This window comes from Colletotrichum lupini, chromosome 4 (genome assembly GCF_023278565.1).
Source record: "Colletotrichum lupini chromosome 4, complete sequence".
In the NCBI taxonomy this organism is placed as follows: domain Eukaryota; kingdom Fungi; phylum Ascomycota; class Sordariomycetes; order Glomerellales; family Glomerellaceae; genus Colletotrichum; species Colletotrichum lupini.
Window position 1 is genome coordinate 1,145,983 of NC_064677.1, and position 19,442 is coordinate 1,165,424.

A 19,442-nucleotide genomic window follows, 5' to 3' on the forward strand; every position below is an offset into this window, starting at 1 on the left:
GATTTGCAGGACCCTTTTGTCTCTAACATCTGACCCTGATTTCATTGTTGAAGAGTCCAAAAGAAGAAGTCACAGGTGAGTCGGGTTACACCTGCTCCTTCCTTCCCTCCTTCCATCACCAACTTCACCGACGACCCAATCAGCGCCTCGCTTAACCCATCGCACCTTCCCTTCACTTTCTGTTGCTTCCTGCCTTGTTCCTTCCTCAGTGAATAGCAGCCGGGCCTCCATATCACCCACGCGTCGCATCTCTTCTCTGCCTGAGAAACTTCCTCACCCACAACTCACAACACACCACACTGCACTACACCTCGACGGAAAACTCACAAATATCGTTTGCGCAAAGCTGACCTTCTCAAAGATCTCTCATTCTCCAGCCTTCCTTCAAGAATCCAACTGGGCTTGGACTTTCTTCAGATCTTTTTCAAGACCAGCAAACGGACTTGTCTTTCAGTCGAATTTTCCTACTTTGATACCCATTCAACCCTTGTATCACCTTATCTCACCTCACCCTTCACATCTCTCCACCACAACCTTCCCCTCGACAATATTCATCAATCGCCACGATGAAGTTGTCCAACACCCAGGCTCTGGCTCTTGTCAGCGCCCTCATCAACAGCGCCGAGGCTTTCTGGCGCATGGAGTGCCCTGGCCGCGTTGGCCTTGCTCGTGTCGACCCTCTCATGTCCTTTGGTGGCGCCGCTCCTCACGTTCACGCTATTCACGGTTCTGGCGGTAAGTTTAATGAATCCTTGTGATATTTGAACTATGCGCCTGCCTTCTTATCACCACAGCATCACTATTTTTATTTTATCTTCATGGGTCGCTAACTCCAGAATCAGGCATCTCTCCTACCGCTGACTTTGGCGACCTTACCGCCAGCGACTGCACTTCCTGCCGTGTCAAGCAGGACAAGTCGGCCTACTGGCACCCGGCCCTGTACTTCCAGGACTCTGCCACTGGAGAGTTCGAGCTTGTTGATCAAGTTGGAGGATTGCTTGCGTAAGTCTCTCATTGCTCTCGAAGCAGCACACAAAGTACTTGATACTGACTGCACCAGGTACTACCTTCTTAATGGAAAGGATATCAAGGCATTCCCCCCTGGCTTCCGCATGATTGCTGGCGACACCAACCGCCGCAACTACACTGCTGGAGACCCTTCCAAGCCCGACCCCCAGAAGTCCGAGTGGGCTATCCTCGGCCAGACTGACCAGTCTGTTCTTCGTCAGCGTGCCATTGGCTTCAACTGCCTCAACTATGGCCGTGACCCCGAGGGCACCCTCTACCGTCACTTCCTTCCCGACAAGACTTATCTCGATGCCAACTGCGCTAATGGCGTTCGGTTCGAGATGATGTTCCCTTCGTGCTGGAACGGAAAGGACGTCGACTCCACTGATCACAAGTCTCACATGGCCTACCCTGACCTTGTCATTGATGGTACCTGCCCTGATGGATTCGAGACCTCGACCCCCAACCTTCTGTACGAGGTCATCTGGAACACCTACGCCTTCAAGGACCGCTCTGGCCGCTTCGTCATTGCCAACGGTGATACTCAGGGATATGGATACCACGCCGACTTCATTTCCGGTTGGGATGAGGACTTCCTCCAGTCTGCCGTCGACACCTGCACCAACCTGTCCGGTCGCATCGAGGACTGCGCCGTCTTCAGTCTCCAGGACGAGGCCACTTCCAAGCAGTGCGAGATGAAGGTTCCCGATCTCGTCGCCAAGGACAATGTCACCGGCCCCGATGCTCAGCTTCCTGGAAACTGCCCCATCACATACGGTGACGGCTCGTCCGAGGGCGGCAACGCTGACCCCGTGAGCTCCACCTCCACCATTGCGGCTCCCACCGTTCCCACTCTCACCTACAAGCCTGGCAAGACCGCTACCTCCAACCCTCTCCCCGGTGAAGTGTTCAAGGAGACTGGCAAGATTCCCTACGGCTCATCCAGCTCTGTCTCCGAGACGGTTGCTGCTGAGGCCGTGGCCACCCCTACTCCTGAGCCTACTCCCACTCCCGAGCTCACTCCCACCCCGGTCTTTGAGCCCATCACCACTTCTACTCCGGCCAGCTCCTCTGCTCCCGGTATGTCTTGCGTGTCTACTCAGACCATCACTGCGGTCAACACCGTTTCCATCATCTGCTGGGAGGAGGACATTGTTTACGTCACGGAGTACGAGGATATCACGTCTACCCTGACTGTGACTCCTACTCCGTCGGCCTCGGCTCCCGCCATGCGCGCCAAGCGTCACCTTCACCAGCACCGTCATCACCACGTCTAGATGATGAAAACGTGTTTTTTTCAATTTCTGGAGTCGAGACTCCCTCTTGTATCTGGGTGCGAAAAAAATCAGGGTTGCGGACGTCGTTTTTAAGGGACGCCACATCAGGATGTGGCGGTCTTATTCTCTCTATCCAGTGGAAAACCTAGCCCATTGAGATGATTTGGCTTCCCATTGGTTCTCTCGCAGCTTGCTCAAGAACATTATCGTTGTTGTCTGGACATTCTGAGCAGACGGACACTTTTTTCCTTCTTGGTGGTAGCTAGCAAGGTTCGGGCACGATATGGCCTGCGTCATGAGTTTACGGCAATCATTAGGAGGCAAATCATCAAGTTGAGTTGGTCCTCATAACGTGTTTCTTCTTTTCATGGTAGTCCGAGTGAGGCGGGCGTCGTAAGGGGGGGATTGCATTTGCATCGCATTGATTGCGTCCATGTTGTAGGCGTTGTAGGTTGATGTTTGAGAGATACCTATTCGCATTAAGGTTATTCCAACGAATCCATCCACAAGACACTTCCCTCCCGGAGCCATTGCGTGAGAAGTTATCGCCAGTCTAACACCAGGTCGCCTCTCCACTTCTATCAGTAGCATATGTGACAGAAGCCCACATCGCTTGATGTTCGGCCTTGCATGCCATTAAGGTTTCACTGTTGACTGACCTCCTGATGAGTCGATGATAAAATGTCAAAAATAAAGCATAATATAGGCAGAGAAGCAGTACGGTAGTCCATGTCTGAATATGGCCAAATCTCGCGCTGGCAGACTGAGTCAACGACAACTGAAAATGCAAAGTAAAGGACGAGCAACATCTAAATAAAAACGAATTCATTCTTGCTTCACCTTTGCTTGGCACATTTCATAAGAACTCAGAATCCTGCCATCTATACAGTTTCTCCAGATACATTCTGGAAAAGATGCTCGTGGGCTTTATCATCACCGCACTTTCAGTACCTAGGAAAAGATACCTTGGGAGGAGGTACCTTATTCAACACGACCCGTGGTCCAATCGGGGCGTGCCTGTCTACCATCAGCCATGTCGCCTTCCCACAGAAGGAACCACCCGACCGAGGGAAGGCGCCGACTGGGTATGATGGTTAGGAAGGAGAAGGACGATCTGGGCGCCCACTTGCCCAGGTTACAATTAAAGTATCAAACCCCTTCCTGGCAGATTGTGATGTTTTGTCTTGAGGATTTTGAAAAAGTTGGCAAGAGAACTTCAACACATCACGCCAATCTTTGATCATAGGAAGGGTTTGGGATTATCTAGCATTCGGCGAGGGGGGTATCTCTTATAATCTCCTTGATGGACTGCATCCATAGTGGTATCAGAACGAAGTGCTCCTGTCAACATTAGCTTCCATTTTGCTACCGTTTGAGTTGATCGTGAGTCATATGACACCTTGCTGTGCATCGTGGAACGGGACTTTTCTTATTGTCTCAATTGTGCGCTCATTCCTGAGGCTTTACGCGATATGGATGCGAGATAACCTAAGAGATAGCCATGAGGTGTCTTGCCTAACGGAAGTGAATTGGCAGGGTCTGGAAGGTTTCGTGACAATCAAGGTGGAGCAGGAAGCAAATAAGGTAGCTAGAGAAGCTCTTAAGAGTTGTCACCATCGGGTCAGCTGTGTGCTATGTCGGATAAGGTAGATCTGCCTGCCAAGGGTGCACAAGACGTCAAGAACGGTGATGAGAAGCCCACAAGCAGCTCTCCTGAGTCACTCGGGAAGTTGGACAGATGGCAGATTTCTGAGTTCTCTTTAAACGGACTCCTTCAAGGGCATCAAGCGGGGATCAAAGGAAAAGAAATTATTCCTTCTTCGTACAGGCGGAAAAGACTTAATCTGCTGACATGCGTAGGTATCTACAACATACATAACCCCCCCGGCGGCCGCCAAAACCAAACGGCTTAATAGGCGAGCTTGCCTCACAACAACTTAACAAACCCACGCCAGAGACCCTCGGACGAGAAGACACCTTCCGGATCGACGTCGCGAGCGATAGTCTTGAGCCGACGCACATTCTCCTCGCCGTACCCGGCATAGACCTTGTCCGTCTGCGCTGCGGACGCGTAGTTGATGTACAGGTAAGGGTGCGAGATCTCGGACTCTTGGGCGTAGGTTTCCATGCGGGAGAGGACGTTTGCCGTCATTTTTCCCACGGCTGCGTCGTCTTGGGCGTTGGACCAGGCTGTTGAGACGAGGAAGACTGGGGGGAAAAGAAGTGGACGTTAGCCTAGGGGGATGACCAAGTGGAGAAAATTTGGATATGTGATGGGTGAAGGGAGTCCAGAGGGTGTTCAAAGGAGGGAGGGAGGAAGAGCGAGTATTGGACCACTTACTGTAGAGTGGCTCATCTTGGTCGATGCCGAGTGCGTTGCCGCCGCGCTGCTTCATCGCCTGGATGGCGGTCGTCGAGAGAGGGTAGCAGATGAGGTTCGGGGCCAGGCCTTCGACGCTGGAGATTGCGGAGACTTCTTCTCTGAAGATTGCAAAAGCCTGGGTGAGAAGGGCTCGAGAGGTCAGGGTGCTAATTGTGCCGAAGAGGTGGCTGAGAGGGAAACATCAATAGTCAGCACGTTTCTTGCAGTCCTAGTAGGTGAATGAAATAGGGACTTCAGAACATGGTGAAGAAATAAACAGAAACAGTAAGACATACCGCGTGGTACCCAAGACAGGCGGCTGCAGCGTCCCAGTAAGATTCGCCATGGACCCCAACCTCGCGGTCCTCGTTGTCGAGGGAACACTACGAATAGCCCTAAAGACCGCCGGCTCTGCGACCGCCGGGTCAGCGTACCACTCCGACCCCATGAGCGAGAAGGCGCCCGAGGCCTGGTTGTACATGTAATAGAAGTCATAGGCCATGTCCATGTCGGCGGTGAGTTGGGGGTTCGTGAAGAGGTCGTGGATGGCGTCGAGGGCACGCTCGGTTGTGTTTGCGGAGGTGTATGTTGCGCGCTGGCTGGATACGGCATCTTGGGGGAAGACGCGGACGGTGAAGGCTGTGACGATGGCGAAGTTGTTGCTGCCGCCACGGAGGGCGAAGTAGAGGTCCGGGTTGCTTGTTTCTGAGGCTGATGTGACTGTGCCGTTTGCAAGGACGACCTTTCAGTGAGCTTGTTAGTGATGTTTTGTTCTCTCCTGGCTTTTCTGATGGGGCGAGAAGGAATGCAAAATATGACAGGGTGTTATGTTTCAACTCACCTCGTACTCGTAAATGTTATCCAAAGCCCAGCCGTACCGACTCGAGAAAGGTGACGTTCCTCCGCCGAGCGTGAACCCGCCGATACCGACAGTCGCGGACCGGCCACCCACGTAGGACAACTGCCTCCCCTCGAGAGCTTGATAGACCTGGATCACCGTCGCGCCACCACCGACCCTAGCACGCGTGGGGGCTTCGGTGCCGTTACCGACGACATCGACAGAGTTCATGCGGTCGAGGTCGATAGTGACGCCGGCAATGGAGTTGGAATCGCCCGTGTTACGTGAGTGGCCGCCGCCCTTGACGGCAAAGTGGCACCAACTATCGACGAGGGTCTTGAGGATGAGGGAGACGTCGGGCGCGGTGATGGGTTCGACGCGGCATGCTGGGCGGACTTCTTGCTGTTTGGCGTCCCAGATTGCAAAAGTTGTGTCGTTTTTTGGGTAGTGGAAGCGGGAGGGAGGGAATGTGGCGGAGAGCTGGGCGCACTGGTTTGATGGAAAGAGAAATCCTCAGCTTCATGTGCCTTTTATGGATGATAGAAGATAGACCTATTAAAGGAAAGGTTTGGAAAACTTACGGCTTGCACGCATGATGCTGAGACTGGTTCGGCAAGCTGGGATCTTTTTAGATGCCAGTCGATTGGGATTTCGGCTGCTGCAGCTGGTACGCCAATCGCGGCGGCGGAGCCGGCTAGGAGGCAAGGAGTGAGTAGTCCGGTAGGGTGCATCTTCACAACTTGAATACTTCGCGGATCGAGAACGATACATGGCGACGGCTGTCCGCAGATCTTATACTTCTGAGTTCTGGGTCCTTCTATTGGAGGGCCGCCATTGAGGTGCAACGAAAAGTTCGAGTTGTCAATATCAGAACGCTGACACCACACAGAGAGTCGGAGACCTCGTACGGGACAGCATATTGGGATTGCTGATGACTTTCGGCGGTATGGAGATTATGTCCCTTGCTGACAAGGTCCTCGGGGATTGAAGAGGAATATAAACGCTTGGCCTCGGAGTGCCCAAGAAAGAAGAAGAAAAAGCGATAACCGAGCCTTGTTTATCCAACTTGGCAGGTGACATTGAATCGGGAACATAACTCGCTATATGCAGATCAATTTCAAAGAAGGGGAACTACCACCAATTTGCCTCCTTCTGGTTTCAACATGGCGTTACGGCGGAAGTATCCGAAAGTGGATTTCCTACGAAGAGGCCCCTAGGGAAGGAGTCTAATAATTGGTTCAAGACTTGCCGAACCATAGAGGGTATCTTGTTAGCCTTCGGTCCGGTTGCTACTTTTTTGTCACTGGAGAATCTATGCTAGACCCAGTCTACCAATAATCACATTGGCTTCCCATTATGGGATACATATGGAGAGTAACTACATGTACCAAAGGGACAGTCGGAATTGCCGTGAGAGTACGTCACCTCGAGGCTATATTAATGCTTAGAGGTGGAATGCCTCGCGGAGGCAGATCCAATCAATGGCTGTAATTCCAGGAACTACGACTTAATTTCTGCGGTGCAGCAAGAATACCAATGGAAAGCCAAAACAAAGCTCCATGTGTCTGGTAGGATAGGAAGGAAGTGCCGCTCGCCAATGTATCCTCGCTGTCGAACACATGCTACCTAGATGACGAATGCTTCTTAATCTGAGAAACTGTATCAGCCATTTTGGTCATGAAAAGACAATCACCCTTACGACGGCCTCATTCGAGCTTTCATCTTCGTTAATTCTAGTGTCCTATAACAGACCCGAATGATAGTGGAGATATGCGGGAAAAGAGAAGAGCTGGCGCGTCCAAATACCACTTACGGTATCTTCGGGGCGGATCAATTCCCTTCGTAGTGTTGCGGAAGCAAATGAGAGCTTGTCGGGGGCAACGAAGTCATCTAGATGGTCCACCTCTGGGCTTAGCAACTCTTGGAATTAAGCTATGGTGGAGGACCCGGGAGATCGGCGACTTAAAGGAAACCTAGCAAAGTGGTTGTCATCAGTATCTAGAAGGTGTTAGGCAGAACTATTGAGTATATACGTAGCGCCATAACAGGTGACAATCTAAGCATGGCTGGAGTTATCAATAAGTCCGGTTGTCGATGACACCCCCGCTTGCTGACATGAAGGTTGTGGCCCTTGGCGTTCCTCATGCTTGTCTTACCCCCGAACTCTTTCTCTATAATTTGAGTCCGCACGCTTGTATTAAGTAAGAGGATCAAAGCTATGTATTCTTATTCAAACGGCAATATTCACTCCGGATCGCCTGGCGGTCGGTGAGAAGATGACTTTTTTCCTCCTCAGAACCCTACCTCACCAATGCCAAAATTGCTTAGAATGGGTATTAAAGATAGCAACTAATTTTCAGAAGTTTTACAGCTAATAATGTCACTCGGGCGTTGTATGAGTCTCTAAACTAATACGTTATTGGGCTAATTCATCCCAATCTGTAAGGCAAGCAATAAACACCATCGCCGAGGGAGTTCACCGAAGCATTTGTCCCACAATCTATGTTTATTCGGAGAAAATTTGCAGGTGATTGCAATAAACAATCAAAATCACCATGGCCGTCTGCAGATCTCGAGTGGGATGAAGGGTAGTTGAGAGTAGCGACACTAGGCGAGACCAAGGTTGCCTACCAACGTGCTTCTAGAAGCTGCATGCCACCCACGCCCAACAAACACAACCCCGCCATGGTGGACTGGCCCGAGAATTCCGTGTCTGGCTAGGATTCTCCAACTTTGGACGAACAGGCGGAATTGGCCTCTTGTCGTTGGGCGACTATTCAAAGGATTTGAGCTTTCCCCTCATTCTTGTCATGCACGCGGCCCCATCTTTCCTCGGACGGCGATCCTCCGCGTATCTGGGGCCTCACCGTTGATGGCGTCGTATTTCTCCTGGATGCGACGGTGGCAGCCCACCAACAATTGAAGAGTATTTTGTTTCTTTTGAGGTTCCCCCTCACGGCCTGGTCCAACGAACCTAGATTCGTGAGGGAACGTTGAGCTTTTCCGTGTCACTACAAGCCGCGGGTTGGCCGGCAGGGTTCATCTCTAGATCAACGCTGGATCATCTACCTTCCACAGTAACCTTAAGCGATGGGCCCAGGATTTTGGAATAACCGGCCCAAGATGTGTCGTGAGCGAAGAACGGCGATCGGCGCTGTCACCTTATTCTTGGCCACCGCGTGGCCATCCGCCCATGCCCAGCAATGGAACTGGGATGAACTTGGGGTATGTTGCATTCTTCCACTTCGCGTTCGATGCGACTGAGGGGTTGTCGGATGGGATGGTGGTGGGTACGACGAAGTTGGCAGATCATGTTGCATGCGTCTAGGATGTTTGTCCTCCCGTCTATATGATCCCTCAAAGCCACTTTTCGGGTTCCTTTCTCATCCCGCCGGCTCAGCTCTTCTTCAGCATTGTCTTGCAAATCTTGTGGAGAAAGTACAGCTCTGTAGCGAGGTCGCGATAACTGAGAGCCTTCGATACCAGACCTGCCATAAGCCGGAACCCCTCGACGTATTCGCAATGCGCTCGGCCATCCTCGCCGCCGTAGGCCTGTCCTCTACGGCCGCGGCACTTGTCAGCCGCGACGGCAAGACCGGCCGTCTTCCCGCGCTGGGGTGGAATTCGTGGAACGAGTACGGGTGCGACATCAACGAGACGGTGTTCCTCACTGTCGCGCAGCACATTGTGGACTTGGGGCTGAAGGATCTGGGGTACGAGTACGTCAACATCGACGACTGCTGGAGCGACAAGGAGTTGCGGAGGGATAACGTCACCAAGGAAATCATTGTCGACAAGGTGAAGTTTCCGCAGGGGATCAAGCATACGGTGGATAAGATCCACGAGTTGGGGTTGAAGGTTGGGATCTACAGTGATGCGGGTGAGTTGAATCTCTGCCGTCTTTGGTATTGCTGAGGATGCCAAGTTGCGCGAGGACTTCGTCAAGGCCGTTGGTTGTGATCCATGTTGCGAGAATGCTGGATGCTCTAGTGTTTGGTCTTGCGACAACGTGCTGACGCAACTATCATAGGAACTTCTACTTGCGGCGGTTTCGAGGGATCGCTAGGCTACGAAGAAATCGACGCCGCCACGTTTGCGAAATGGGGTATCGACTGTAAGTTCCATCACCGTTCGCCGTTCCACTCTCCCTGCGTCAACGTCATCCCTCAACTTAACCCCTCCAAACCCCTCCATCGTCCCTTAGACTCATCGCAAAACACATTATCGGATCAACGTTCTAACAGGCAATTCACTTTCTCCACAGACCTAAAGTACGACAACTGCAACGTCCCGAAAGAATGGTTCGACGACTGGAAATACGTCCCCGAACTCTGGCTCGGCGGACCCCCCAACGAAAACCAAGACAACGGCGACCCCGCCAACTCCAAGACGGGTCTTCCGGCCCCCGCAGGCTACGACTGGTCGACCTCCTTGACGGCAGAACGCTATCGCATCATGCGCAACGCCCTCCTAGCCCAGGAAAGGACGATCCAGTACTCCCTCTGCGCCTGGGGCCACGCCCACGTCGAGGCCTGGGGTAACGAGACGGGCCACAGCTGGCGCATGTGGGGCGACATTTACCCAGAGTGGTACGGCCAGCACCAGTGGTCCTGGGGCCTGATGCCGATTTTGAATCACGCTGCCTTCTGGAGCGGTCCCGACGTGAACGGGTTCTGGGGCCACGGGGACTGGGACATGCTCGAGGTCGGCAACGGGAACCTGACGCTGCAGGAGAGCAGGAGCCATTTCGCGTTTTGGGCCGCGCTGAAGAGTCCGTTGATCATCGGGACCAAGTTGGAGGGCATTCAGCCCGAGATTTTGCAAATCTTGTCCACGAAGGAGCTGGTGAAATTCAATCAGGATCCGGAGTTCGGGGCCGCGGCGCAGCCGTATAAGTGGGGGGTGAACCCGGACGGAGCGTGGAACATTACGCACCCTGCCGAATTCTGGTCCGGGGCTTCAGTGGAGGGGACACACGTGTTTGTGCTCAACACGCTGAGCGGCACCGAGAATAAGACGGTCGCGTTCAAGGATGTTCCTGGGCTGGAGGCCGGGAAGAAGTATGTTGTGCACGACATGTGGGCTGGCAAGGATCTCGGCGTGTTTGAGGACAAGTACATCGTAGAACTGGAGAGTCACGATACGGCTGCTTTGAGGATCAACGAGGTCAAGTGCGTGAAGAGGGCGGCACGGGGATGATGGAAGAGACAGGGATCCGGCCCGAGGGGGCAGGGATGGGTTGGTCACTTGGGTTCGGGGCGTGTTCAAGAGTCTATTGGGTCGCAGATGCAAGGGGCAGAATAGACGTCAATTGCGATGATTCTGCAGAGAAGAAACCGCACAATGAGCCATGATGCGACTCCTGAATCGAGAAAAGCTGGTTGATTTATGTTCAGCGCCGATGGATAACATGAAAACATCCACCATGGAAAACTTTCTCACAAAATACCAGAAAACGCAACGGTGTTATGTACGACCTTGTTTACCTCTGCCGATAGCACGCAATCTCATCTCGCATTTGATTAAACCCGCCGCCCAGCTACCCGCCTCGCGCATACCAGCAGCCCACGAAGCTATTCCCAAAACTCACGCGTCGCCACCCCGCCGACCCGGCAAATTCATATTACCTCACGTTCCCGCAGCACCACCTCTGCTGATCCTCGCTTCTAGCCCTGTTCTGCGTGTAAGGTAGACTTCGGATGGGTGACTGGCCGAAGACGAGGACGTGAGCACCCAAGGAGGATTTTGCCCTCCTCCCTTCCATTGGAATGCATTCCCCAGGACGACGGGATGACAACGCATTCCCGGTGGCTAGATTAGACTGAGACCTCAACCCACCACTCGATTGCCCTTTCCAAACAAAAAAAACCAAACATGGCTACAGTCATCATCACGGATGGCGGTTGGTTGGGTCTGGGCAGCGCCGCAACGAAAGGACCCTTTGAGGCAGAGGTGTGCTGCCAGCCATTTCCATTTTGTGAGGCGGAAATCCGTGTCATCCATCTTTTCTTCGTCCTCGTGATTCACCTCCAGGCCGTGTTCAATCTCCTCTCTTTCGCTCTGTACGAGTGTTCTTACTATTCTGGATTTGGTTCTCATTCTTTCCTACACTTGTTTACACACTACTTACCGTTTGCCAGAAGTGCTCACCAGACCATTGTTCACTTTCCATCTTTCTTAACTCTTCCTAATCTAATCCCTAATACGAATATTTGGAGAGTAACACAGAAGACGAAAGAAGGGGGAAGCCGACTGTGAATACCCGAGAACACACTCACGCCATGAGAGACCCGATATCTGGCCAGTGATCTCATCACCTTCAGTCCCTCAGACAACCATTAGATCTCGTCTTCAGAACACCAAACCCACACAACCATATCACAACATCCCAGTCTCTTCCCGGAGATGTCGAGCCTGCGACTCCGCATCCGCGAGGAGATAGATGGGGGAGGGGGCGGAAGCGGCGGCGGCATGACCCTACCACTCGTTCTCGCCATCGCCATAGGAGGCGGCGTCCTCCTCTTCATATGCCTCGCCTTCTTCCTCATCGCCCTAGCAGGCCGCCGCCACCGAGCCCGCGCCCGAGCCCGATCGACGACGCCCAGAACAAGACTCGACCTCGACTCGGATGGCGGCTCCATCCGCACGCCCAGCCCGCGTCCGCGGCGCCTCACGAAGCCGAAGCCGGGCGAGCCGTATGCGGACATGGTCGAGGTCCAGGGGAAGAAGCAGCCTCCCCACCGCTCCCTCTCGTCCATCATCAGCGTGCCCAGGAGCAAGAGCTGGAGCGTCTTCAGCAGCACGCCTTCGGAAGGTGCTGGCGGGCAGCAGCGTGGAGGACACCTGAGAAGGAATAATAGCTGGATTGACGAGGATGCGATTCACGGGCCCAGAGTGCAGAGTGATGGTCGGCGGCTGAGTATCCGCGACAGCTTCATACTACGCACGCCGACGTTACCGGATCTGTTTGGGCACAAGGGCGAGGGGGATGGTCATTTCGACGACGACTGTATAAACTACTCCATTGAACAGCCTCGGCCGGTCAGCATGCCGGCACAGCGTGGCCAGCCTTTGCGGATGCCGTTGCCGAGGACGGCATCGTACGAGCTGGCCGAGAAGCTGGCGGCTGCGGCGAGGGGGGGACCGCCCGTACTTCCAACCCCCCAGGGACCGGTACCTCGACCGGTGCCGTTGCAACGGCTGCGGCACAAGACGACGGAGTCGGATCTGGCTGAGATTTTGCGTTCCACGGAAGAGAGACTGCAGCTCGGGACACCAACAAATAGCCGGCCGGCCACACGACAGAGGGCTGCCTCGGCATCAGCTGGGTCCAGCGTCAAGACCCCGCGAGGGTCGCCGACAAAGTCGCAGTCTCCCATTAAGGCTCAGTCACCGATCAAGATCCCGTCACCAGTCAAGAACCAGTCGCCTGTCCGGTCACGATCTCCGGCAAAGACTCAAGTGCTGTCACACGTTGGCCAGGCGTTGGACCTTAACGCCCAGCGAGCTCGAACACCCAGCCCGTCGAAGCGAATGGTTATTCCAATGCTTGTCCAGACTCCAAACCACCACAATAGGAACACTTCACAGTCTTCGGCTGTCTCAGATGCGGATAGTCTGTTTGGCGAAACGACCCCGGAAGTTGAACACATCTTGCCAACAGGACTTTCGAGCCCCAGCAGACGATCCGAGCACGAGTCCCCGACCAAGCCCACCGACAACGGCGCATCGATAGAATCCCCTGGCAGCGATGCCTCATCGTCTCTGTCAACCTTGTATAGCGTTAACGAACCCGAGGATGACAGCAAGACCGGCGGTACTGGACACGCAGACAGCACCCCCCGCGGCAGGAAACCCAGGAGCCTTGTCATCGATACTCAAATATGTGATCCTTTCATCACACCAGGCCCGCCAGAAGTGCCTCCAAGGAGCCCCAAACGCCAGTCTTCCAGCTTGCCGCCTCTCCGACGCATGACGCCGCCCGAAGAGGAGATCCTGAACCGAACACCTACGAAGGTGACATCTGTTGCCAACTCTCCTATACCGAGACCGTTGGACGTCATCAAGCGCAGCAGCACGGCCGACCAACTCCAGACGCGGTACTCCATCATGATGCAACCATCCGACCTGGCAGCATCGCCTGAGACCATTCGCCCGAAGAGCGTCATGTCGATGAAGCCCGTCTTCCTCGTCTCAAGTAACAGCGTTGTGAGCATGAGAGCCAGCCCTGGCACGTCTCCTGAGGATAATGGCAGCAGGCCAGCGATGCCGAATAACAGGTTGACGTTCGGCCCAAAGGCACCTGTCTTCCCACCGCCCTTGGCCTTGAAAGCTGGCCTGGGATCGCCAAACCGAGAGGCCTTGAGAATGGGTAGCCCAGGCGGGAAAATATCGCCATCACGCGGCAGCCCTTCCCCTTCAGGTCGTGCTGGTCGTCAATCGACCGACTCCGCCGCATCTCCCGTTCCTGGCTCGCCAACTCGAAGACCACTGCCGAGCCCCGACCTGTCAAAGGGAGGATCTCCGACACCAAGGCGATATAAGCGTGGGATGGCTAGTCCAATTCGTGACCGTGCATTGTCCAGACAGCCGACGCCCAGAGAATCCCGCGTCGAGCGCGTTCTCTCGAGCTCCGATTGCCCTTCGATCGTGCTGAAGCCATCCAGCTCCCCCAAGCGGAACTCATACCATCGCGACTTCGCGGTAATGGGGCTTCAGTCAACCGTGGCTCAGCTTCGGCGAATGAATAGCCAAATGAGTACCTTCAGCGCCGGTTCATCTATTTCGGATCCGGATAGTCCGACACTACCAAACTTGAGAGGAGGCGGGTTCAGCCCCGACAGGAGCAACAGTCGCGTAAGCAAAATGGGTCGACAAAACTACTTGTCTTTGGGCACGAGCCCAGGCTCAGCGAAGCGGACCAAGTCCATCAAATCGGCTAGAAATTCAATCGCCGTGCTCAAGAGCCGACCAGGGGGGAACAAGCATCTTGATTCGCTACGCGCTGCAGTTGAAGAGAAGGAAAATGAGAGAAGAAACGGTTCTCTGATTCGAGGCCCCCGGCCGCTCAACCCGACACCCAGAAGTGCCGGACGAGGGTTGGCTAGAGACAGCGTGGTGACTGTGGAGAGTCCCACGAGGAGAAGAATCTCCAGCGTCGATACCGAAGACCAGAAACGTCTGGAGAGGCCGATCAGGCATCAAGATAGCGGTACCAGCTTGGGTGCGTACGGGAAAGAGGACTACCTATTAAGCTCCCCAGACAGCCTCACTGCAGGGGCTGAGAGACAAAGCCCAAACATGAGGGTTTGAGTCCCAGAGTCTGGGGAATTTTCTTTTGTCCCATAGTGATCCATATTGATTGAGGGGTGTTGCGTTCAGCGACGGTTAGCGAGCACTTTCTTCAGGGTTGAATATTTCTAAGCTGAGCACGGCGTCATTGTAATACCTAGGCAGTAGGCCATTAGCAAAATTCAGATACAAGCATCACTCAAATCAACGAATTATACCACAAAAGAAAACCATATTCCCTCCAAACTAAAACCTAATAGTTGATTGGGATTTTATGCGAAAAAGAATGGTATTCTTACGTCGGTTTCATGAGCCCGAGTCTTATCCATGGTATCAAGTCGTCCCTCGTCAACTCCCAAGCCTCATTCGCAGTATGCACTTATGACTCGTCGACCCGCGGGCGCTTATTGCCCGGGTCGTCATGGCCATTGACGCCGTTGTTGGCCTCATCGTGACCGCGAACCCGACCTGCTCCCTCTCCTAGCTGGCCGCTTTCCTCATCCTCATTGCCATTCTGACCGATCCAGTTGCCGTCGGCGTCGAAGTGCTCGTGGACGTTCTCGGCCGTAATCCAGCCTCCGCTCCCAGGAAAGGCAGGAGGCAGGCCTCCATCGGCGGCGCCGTACAAGACTCCTTCGTATCCCTCGACTGGCTCATGCTCGCCCTCGAAAATGATCCGGCCGTCCTCTTCCTCATCATCCTCGTCGACAGGGTCGGGGTGAAGATCTGAGCAGGCTGAGATAGCGTCGTAGAACTTCTGAATATCGGCCTGGGCGCCATCAGTGACCGCAGGGACGAGGGTCAGATCGATCGTATCGAAGTCGTCATCGCCGTCACCGCCGTCGGCAAGTTGCAGCTGCATCCAGATAGCCTGAAGAGGAGCACCTTCGGAGATGGATCCGACCGACTTCACGGCGTGAATAGAGATGGAGGGGTAGGGGATCTGAACGCCAGCTCCTTGGGTCGAAGAGAAGATGGTGAAGGTCCTATGACGCAAATTAGTATAGGGTAACGCCCGTTTCGGTGGTAGCAAACATACTCTGAAGAGACAAACACGGAGACATGCTGCTCCACGAGCTCTTCAGTGGTCTCCTTCAAGGTCGTGCCATTGGGAGCAGAGGCAGCAGTCGAGACATCAGCTGGGAAGATGGCCAAGCTGCCCTTTTGCGACGCTGGGATCCATGCCTTCGCATCCTCGAGATGGAAATGAAGGACGGGCTTTCCTCCGAAGAAGGTCGCAGGAGTAGCCGACTGATACTCCTCAATTGGAGTAAAGTCTCCAAGAGAGGGAGGAGAGCGAATGGTCGTGGGCAGCATGTTGATGAAGTGTAAGAGATCCTTGAAAGGACTCTGCTTGGGCTGACCTGTGAGACCCTTCATGGTGGGGTGCTTGCCTTGGAGCTGGAGAAAGTGAAGCTCTTATCGCTATCACCACGTGATGATATTGATAAAGGCAGTGACATTCAGCAAGTTCAACAAGAAGGAGTTGGGGGCTGAGGTAATCGAGGCGGTGGGGCGGGCAGGTGATTAATCATTGGTCAGCAAGGTTAGGTCGATCCGCACACCCCACCTGAACGCTCGGTGGGGTCTGAGCTCTCCACCGACATTCTCCCAGAGTCCGATCGCACTCCGTTGCCTCGGACAGCTACGCATTCGCATCGCACCTCTTTCCATGGCGCAGAGCTGACGAATCCCCTCCAACCGGCGCAAACACTACAACCTGCAATCACGCTCTTGATCGGCATTTCTGAGTATCAGAAAACTCTACAGAGGCCTATTGCTACCCTGAACGAGCTTGTATGACCCTCAAAACGGCTCATATAGTCCTGTTCCACCCTCATTTGCACACTGACACCTACGTACTCAAGGCCAGACTTGCTACCCACCATGTATAGCAACCGTACGTACCCTTCCGCTCCCTTTGTGTCTTTACGTAGCTCGAATTACTTATCATCACGATAGGCTCCCATCCGCTCCTCGAGCAGGTCCCCTTGACCGTCTCTCCGTTCATTTCCCTCCCCACCGCGACAACACTCTCCTACAACTACAAGGCTATGCCCTCAGCCCTGCCCCCCTCAGCAATAGGCGTACCAGCCGCAGTCACCGAAGATTCAGCAGCTGGAGACACCGCCGCAAATAAAACCAAGTATGTGATCTCGCAGTCAGGACACGCAGCCCATCCGGAAGATATCATCGCCTCGTGTCGCGCGCTACAAGCACACATTACAAAGATGCAGGAGGACGCCGAGCGCGACCTGCGGGACCTCGAGACCAGGATAAAAGAGCGAGAGCTGGCTGAGAAGAGAAGAGTTGCGCCCGGCTGGCTGGACAGTGAAGCCCGGATACTCGAGCCGGAAAAGGTCGGCGGGCCATCCGAGGAGGAGGATGGGCATCAGACATCAGCTGTAGCGGGGACCAGTGAGATGCCGTTGAACGATCAAGGTGCGGAGCTAGACCGAGTGTTTGGCGGGTTGAGCATGAAGTGAAGCCTCTTCGGCTGATTAAGATCTTTTGTTTTATTCGCGGGCGTTGTGCATGAAGGCCAGGGCGGCCTCATCTATTGATATCTTTCACACGGCCAACTTGCCGTCGCCGCGACGGATTTGGTTGAAATGGCAAACCATCTGCATGGGGGGGATCAGACAATACTTTGGCTACTGATGTTGCGACACGGAGTCGCTTGCGCGAGCCTGATCAAAAGCCAAGCCAAGCCAAGCCAGCCAGCCTGGGTGGAGCGCGGCTCCCTGAATACTTGTACACACTTGGCAATCTATTACACCGACTATAAGGAAAAGTATGGAGAGGGTCCAGCTGTATACAGTCTAAGCAGCCTTCAGGAGATGAGAACATCGTGCAAGCGGCATCTCTTCGTACGCCGCACTCCTAAGGATACTCCTCAAGGTGGTTGGACTTGTAGGTAATGACCTTCTCTCAATTGACAAGAGCGGAAACGCTCCGTCACGAGTTGTCAATCTTTCCGTATTGAACCGAATACAAACAGCCTCAGACGCAAATCACTAGACCACATCATCAACCCGTCCAACCATCGTCGTTGTTCCTAAGGCTTCGTGCCTCGGCGCCCCCAGGGCAGAAGTAGGCGAACACCTGGAAAGCCGGATGCTAAGGAGACTCGATAATCGGGCCAAGTGTAGTAGATTACGTGACAACATGATATCGGAGTTTCTCGCCAAGCTTGGAAAGCCAAACCGAGGTACCTGAGGTCGTAGTTCACCGTAGAGCCTTGCCCCATAGGAAATCTCTCAGCGCCAATTGGGGCTGTACTTTTCTAGGGGCCGTTTGATTATTATATTCAAATGAGCTCTAGATCTAAGGCTGGGTTATACCTACTTAGCTGGCAATTTTGAGGGGGGGGGGGAGGATCTCTGGCACGTTTAGCAGCTTACTTAACTAAGAGCAGGTCTTTGTGAAGCCAACGTACTAACATGAATCAAATGTCCCAACCCGATGCCTGACAAGATATCGACCCGGCGCAACCGCTCTAAAGACCTACTAGCGTAGGAACACTATAGCCGATATGACTTCATGGATACGATGCATCCGGAGATTACTTCGCCGAGTTATCTCAATAGCAAGAGGCGGACACGCTCGATACTGCATCACGTCTCAGTAATCCTACTGTGATGCTTTGGGCCATCAACTATCCAATGCACGTATGTATCGAGTTCCGGAAAGAAGACGTGATCAGCAGAACCATCCCAGCTACTTGTACGGTACCTGAGAGCGAGACTACGGCCTATAAGTCGGGCTCTTAAGCCCCGTCTACCGATTTCAATATCTAATAGAACACAAGATTAGGTGAAAGGACGGAAGGTGGGCAGGGGTCGCATTCACCCTTTGATTCGATACCGCTCCACTTGTGTAGTCAGTTGCTTCATGATTTGAGAGCCTAAAAGGACACCATTTGAACATGAGGCGTACTTTCTACACACCCCTCAACCCTACGCTCGGCAGGTACATGAGCTGCTATCGCGTCGCCAGACTTGCTTTTCCATTTGCACCAGCCTGGCAGCCATGATAATGCACCGATTGGACTGAAATCAGGACCCTTGAAAGACTAGATGAACACTACACAGGCTCGTCTAGAACTAGGTGATCAGTAAAGGTTGGCGGACTAGCCCGCCGAGGTATACGTTCCAAGTTTAGGGTACCTCTCAATTCTCTCAAGGGTAGATGGCGAATAGTCTGAGAACCTCGGGATCTTCTGCCACATATAGGCCCTAATTCCCGAGATCTTGGTGTTCCGCTTCGCGTGGGGGAGCCACGCTAAGACCTTATCACCTACCGGCAGTGGCCCCCGCGGCGCCGCTTTACTCGGCCGGGAATGAGGAACGACCCGAGTCGTGTATGACAAGTTCCATTGCAAGTTCGGCATACCGATATTTGCGAAGGCCGGCACTTATAGTTCGCCTTTCATCGTTTTGGCATCCAGCCGTGTGGTCCAGCTTGCGGGAAACGGACATTTTCGGTGAACTTGACACTCGTTCTTTCTGCTTTCTTGGGAGGAATCACCGTGGCATTACTTCATTTTCTGCCCAATAACGATCTTCGAACTATGCCATATTCCTTTTCGGCAGTGCGGCACTTGGATTGCCATGGTGCCAAACGAGGCACTGATGATATATAGATGAACCCTCGCCCGAACCCT

At 53.7% G+C, this 19,442-nt stretch overlaps 8 protein-coding genes across 8 annotated transcripts; 5 read left to right on the plus strand and 3 right to left on the minus strand.

The window, feature by feature from the left end:
- Nucleotides 1-566: 566 nt before the first annotated feature.
- On the plus strand, nt 567-2,285 carry CLUP02_07457 (uncharacterized protein; the record flags this gene model as incomplete). The annotated part of the gene is made up of 3 exons (XM_049286452.1): nt 567-735; nt 843-1,002; nt 1,061-2,285. 3 exons carry the CDS (start codon nt 567-569, stop codon nt 2,283-2,285), a joined length of 1,554 nt encoding a protein of 517 aa, XP_049143595.1.
- A 1,927-nt stretch (nt 2,286-4,212) lies between these two features.
- CLUP02_07458 (FAD binding domain-containing protein) lies at nt 4,213-6,216 on the minus strand (the record flags this gene model as incomplete). Its single annotated transcript, XM_049286453.1, has 5 exons — nt 4,213-4,493; nt 4,627-4,835; nt 4,944-5,389; nt 5,489-5,974; nt 6,067-6,216. The coding sequence occupies 5 exons, from the start codon at nt 6,214-6,216 to the stop codon at nt 4,213-4,215; spliced, it is 1,572 nt and encodes a 523-aa protein (XP_049143596.1).
- A 1,010-nt stretch (nt 6,217-7,226) lies between these two features.
- CLUP02_07459 (uncharacterized protein) lies at nt 7,227-7,630 on the minus strand (the record flags this gene model as incomplete). The annotated part of the gene is made up of 3 exons (XM_049286454.1): nt 7,227-7,390; nt 7,459-7,483; nt 7,532-7,630. The coding sequence occupies 3 exons, from the start codon at nt 7,628-7,630 to the stop codon at nt 7,227-7,229; spliced, it is 288 nt and encodes a 95-aa protein (XP_049143597.1).
- A 410-nt stretch (nt 7,631-8,040) lies between these two features.
- On the plus strand, nt 8,041-10,684 carry CLUP02_07460 (alpha-galactosidase; the record flags this gene model as incomplete). The annotated part of the gene is made up of 7 exons (XM_049286455.1): nt 8,041-8,061; nt 8,131-8,353; nt 8,394-8,467; nt 8,535-8,771; nt 8,814-8,933; nt 8,972-9,365; nt 9,516-10,684. 7 exons carry the CDS (start codon nt 8,041-8,043, stop codon nt 10,682-10,684), a joined length of 2,238 nt encoding a protein of 745 aa, XP_049143598.1.
- A 154-nt stretch (nt 10,685-10,838) lies between these two features.
- On the plus strand, nt 10,839-11,310 carry CLUP02_07461 (uncharacterized protein; the record flags this gene model as incomplete). The annotated part of the gene is made up of 2 exons (XM_049286456.1): nt 10,839-11,168; nt 11,224-11,310. 2 exons carry the CDS (start codon nt 10,839-10,841, stop codon nt 11,308-11,310), a joined length of 417 nt encoding a protein of 138 aa, XP_049143599.1.
- Nucleotides 11,311-11,359: 49 nt separating this feature from the next.
- CLUP02_07462 (uncharacterized protein) lies at nt 11,360-14,797 on the plus strand (the record flags this gene model as incomplete). The annotated part of the gene is made up of 2 exons (XM_049286457.1): nt 11,360-11,547; nt 11,878-14,797. 2 exons carry the CDS (start codon nt 11,360-11,362, stop codon nt 14,795-14,797), a joined length of 3,108 nt encoding a protein of 1,035 aa, XP_049143600.1.
- Nucleotides 14,798-15,155: 358 nt separating this feature from the next.
- Nucleotides 15,156-16,156, minus strand: CLUP02_07463 (uncharacterized protein; the record flags this gene model as incomplete). The annotated part of the gene is made up of 2 exons (XM_049286458.1): nt 15,156-15,762; nt 15,816-16,156. 2 exons carry the CDS (start codon nt 16,154-16,156, stop codon nt 15,156-15,158), a joined length of 948 nt encoding a protein of 315 aa, XP_049143601.1.
- A 58-nt stretch (nt 16,157-16,214) lies between these two features.
- CLUP02_07464 (uncharacterized protein) lies at nt 16,215-18,855 on the plus strand (the record flags this gene model as incomplete). Its single annotated transcript, XM_049286459.1, has 9 exons — nt 16,215-16,274; nt 16,328-16,527; nt 16,645-16,676; nt 16,739-17,258; nt 17,323-17,382; nt 17,466-17,646; nt 17,798-17,922; nt 18,405-18,502; nt 18,758-18,855. The coding sequence occupies 9 exons, from the start codon at nt 16,215-16,217 to the stop codon at nt 18,853-18,855; spliced, it is 1,374 nt and encodes a 457-aa protein (XP_049143602.1).
- Between the last annotated feature and the right edge of the window lie 587 nt (nt 18,856-19,442).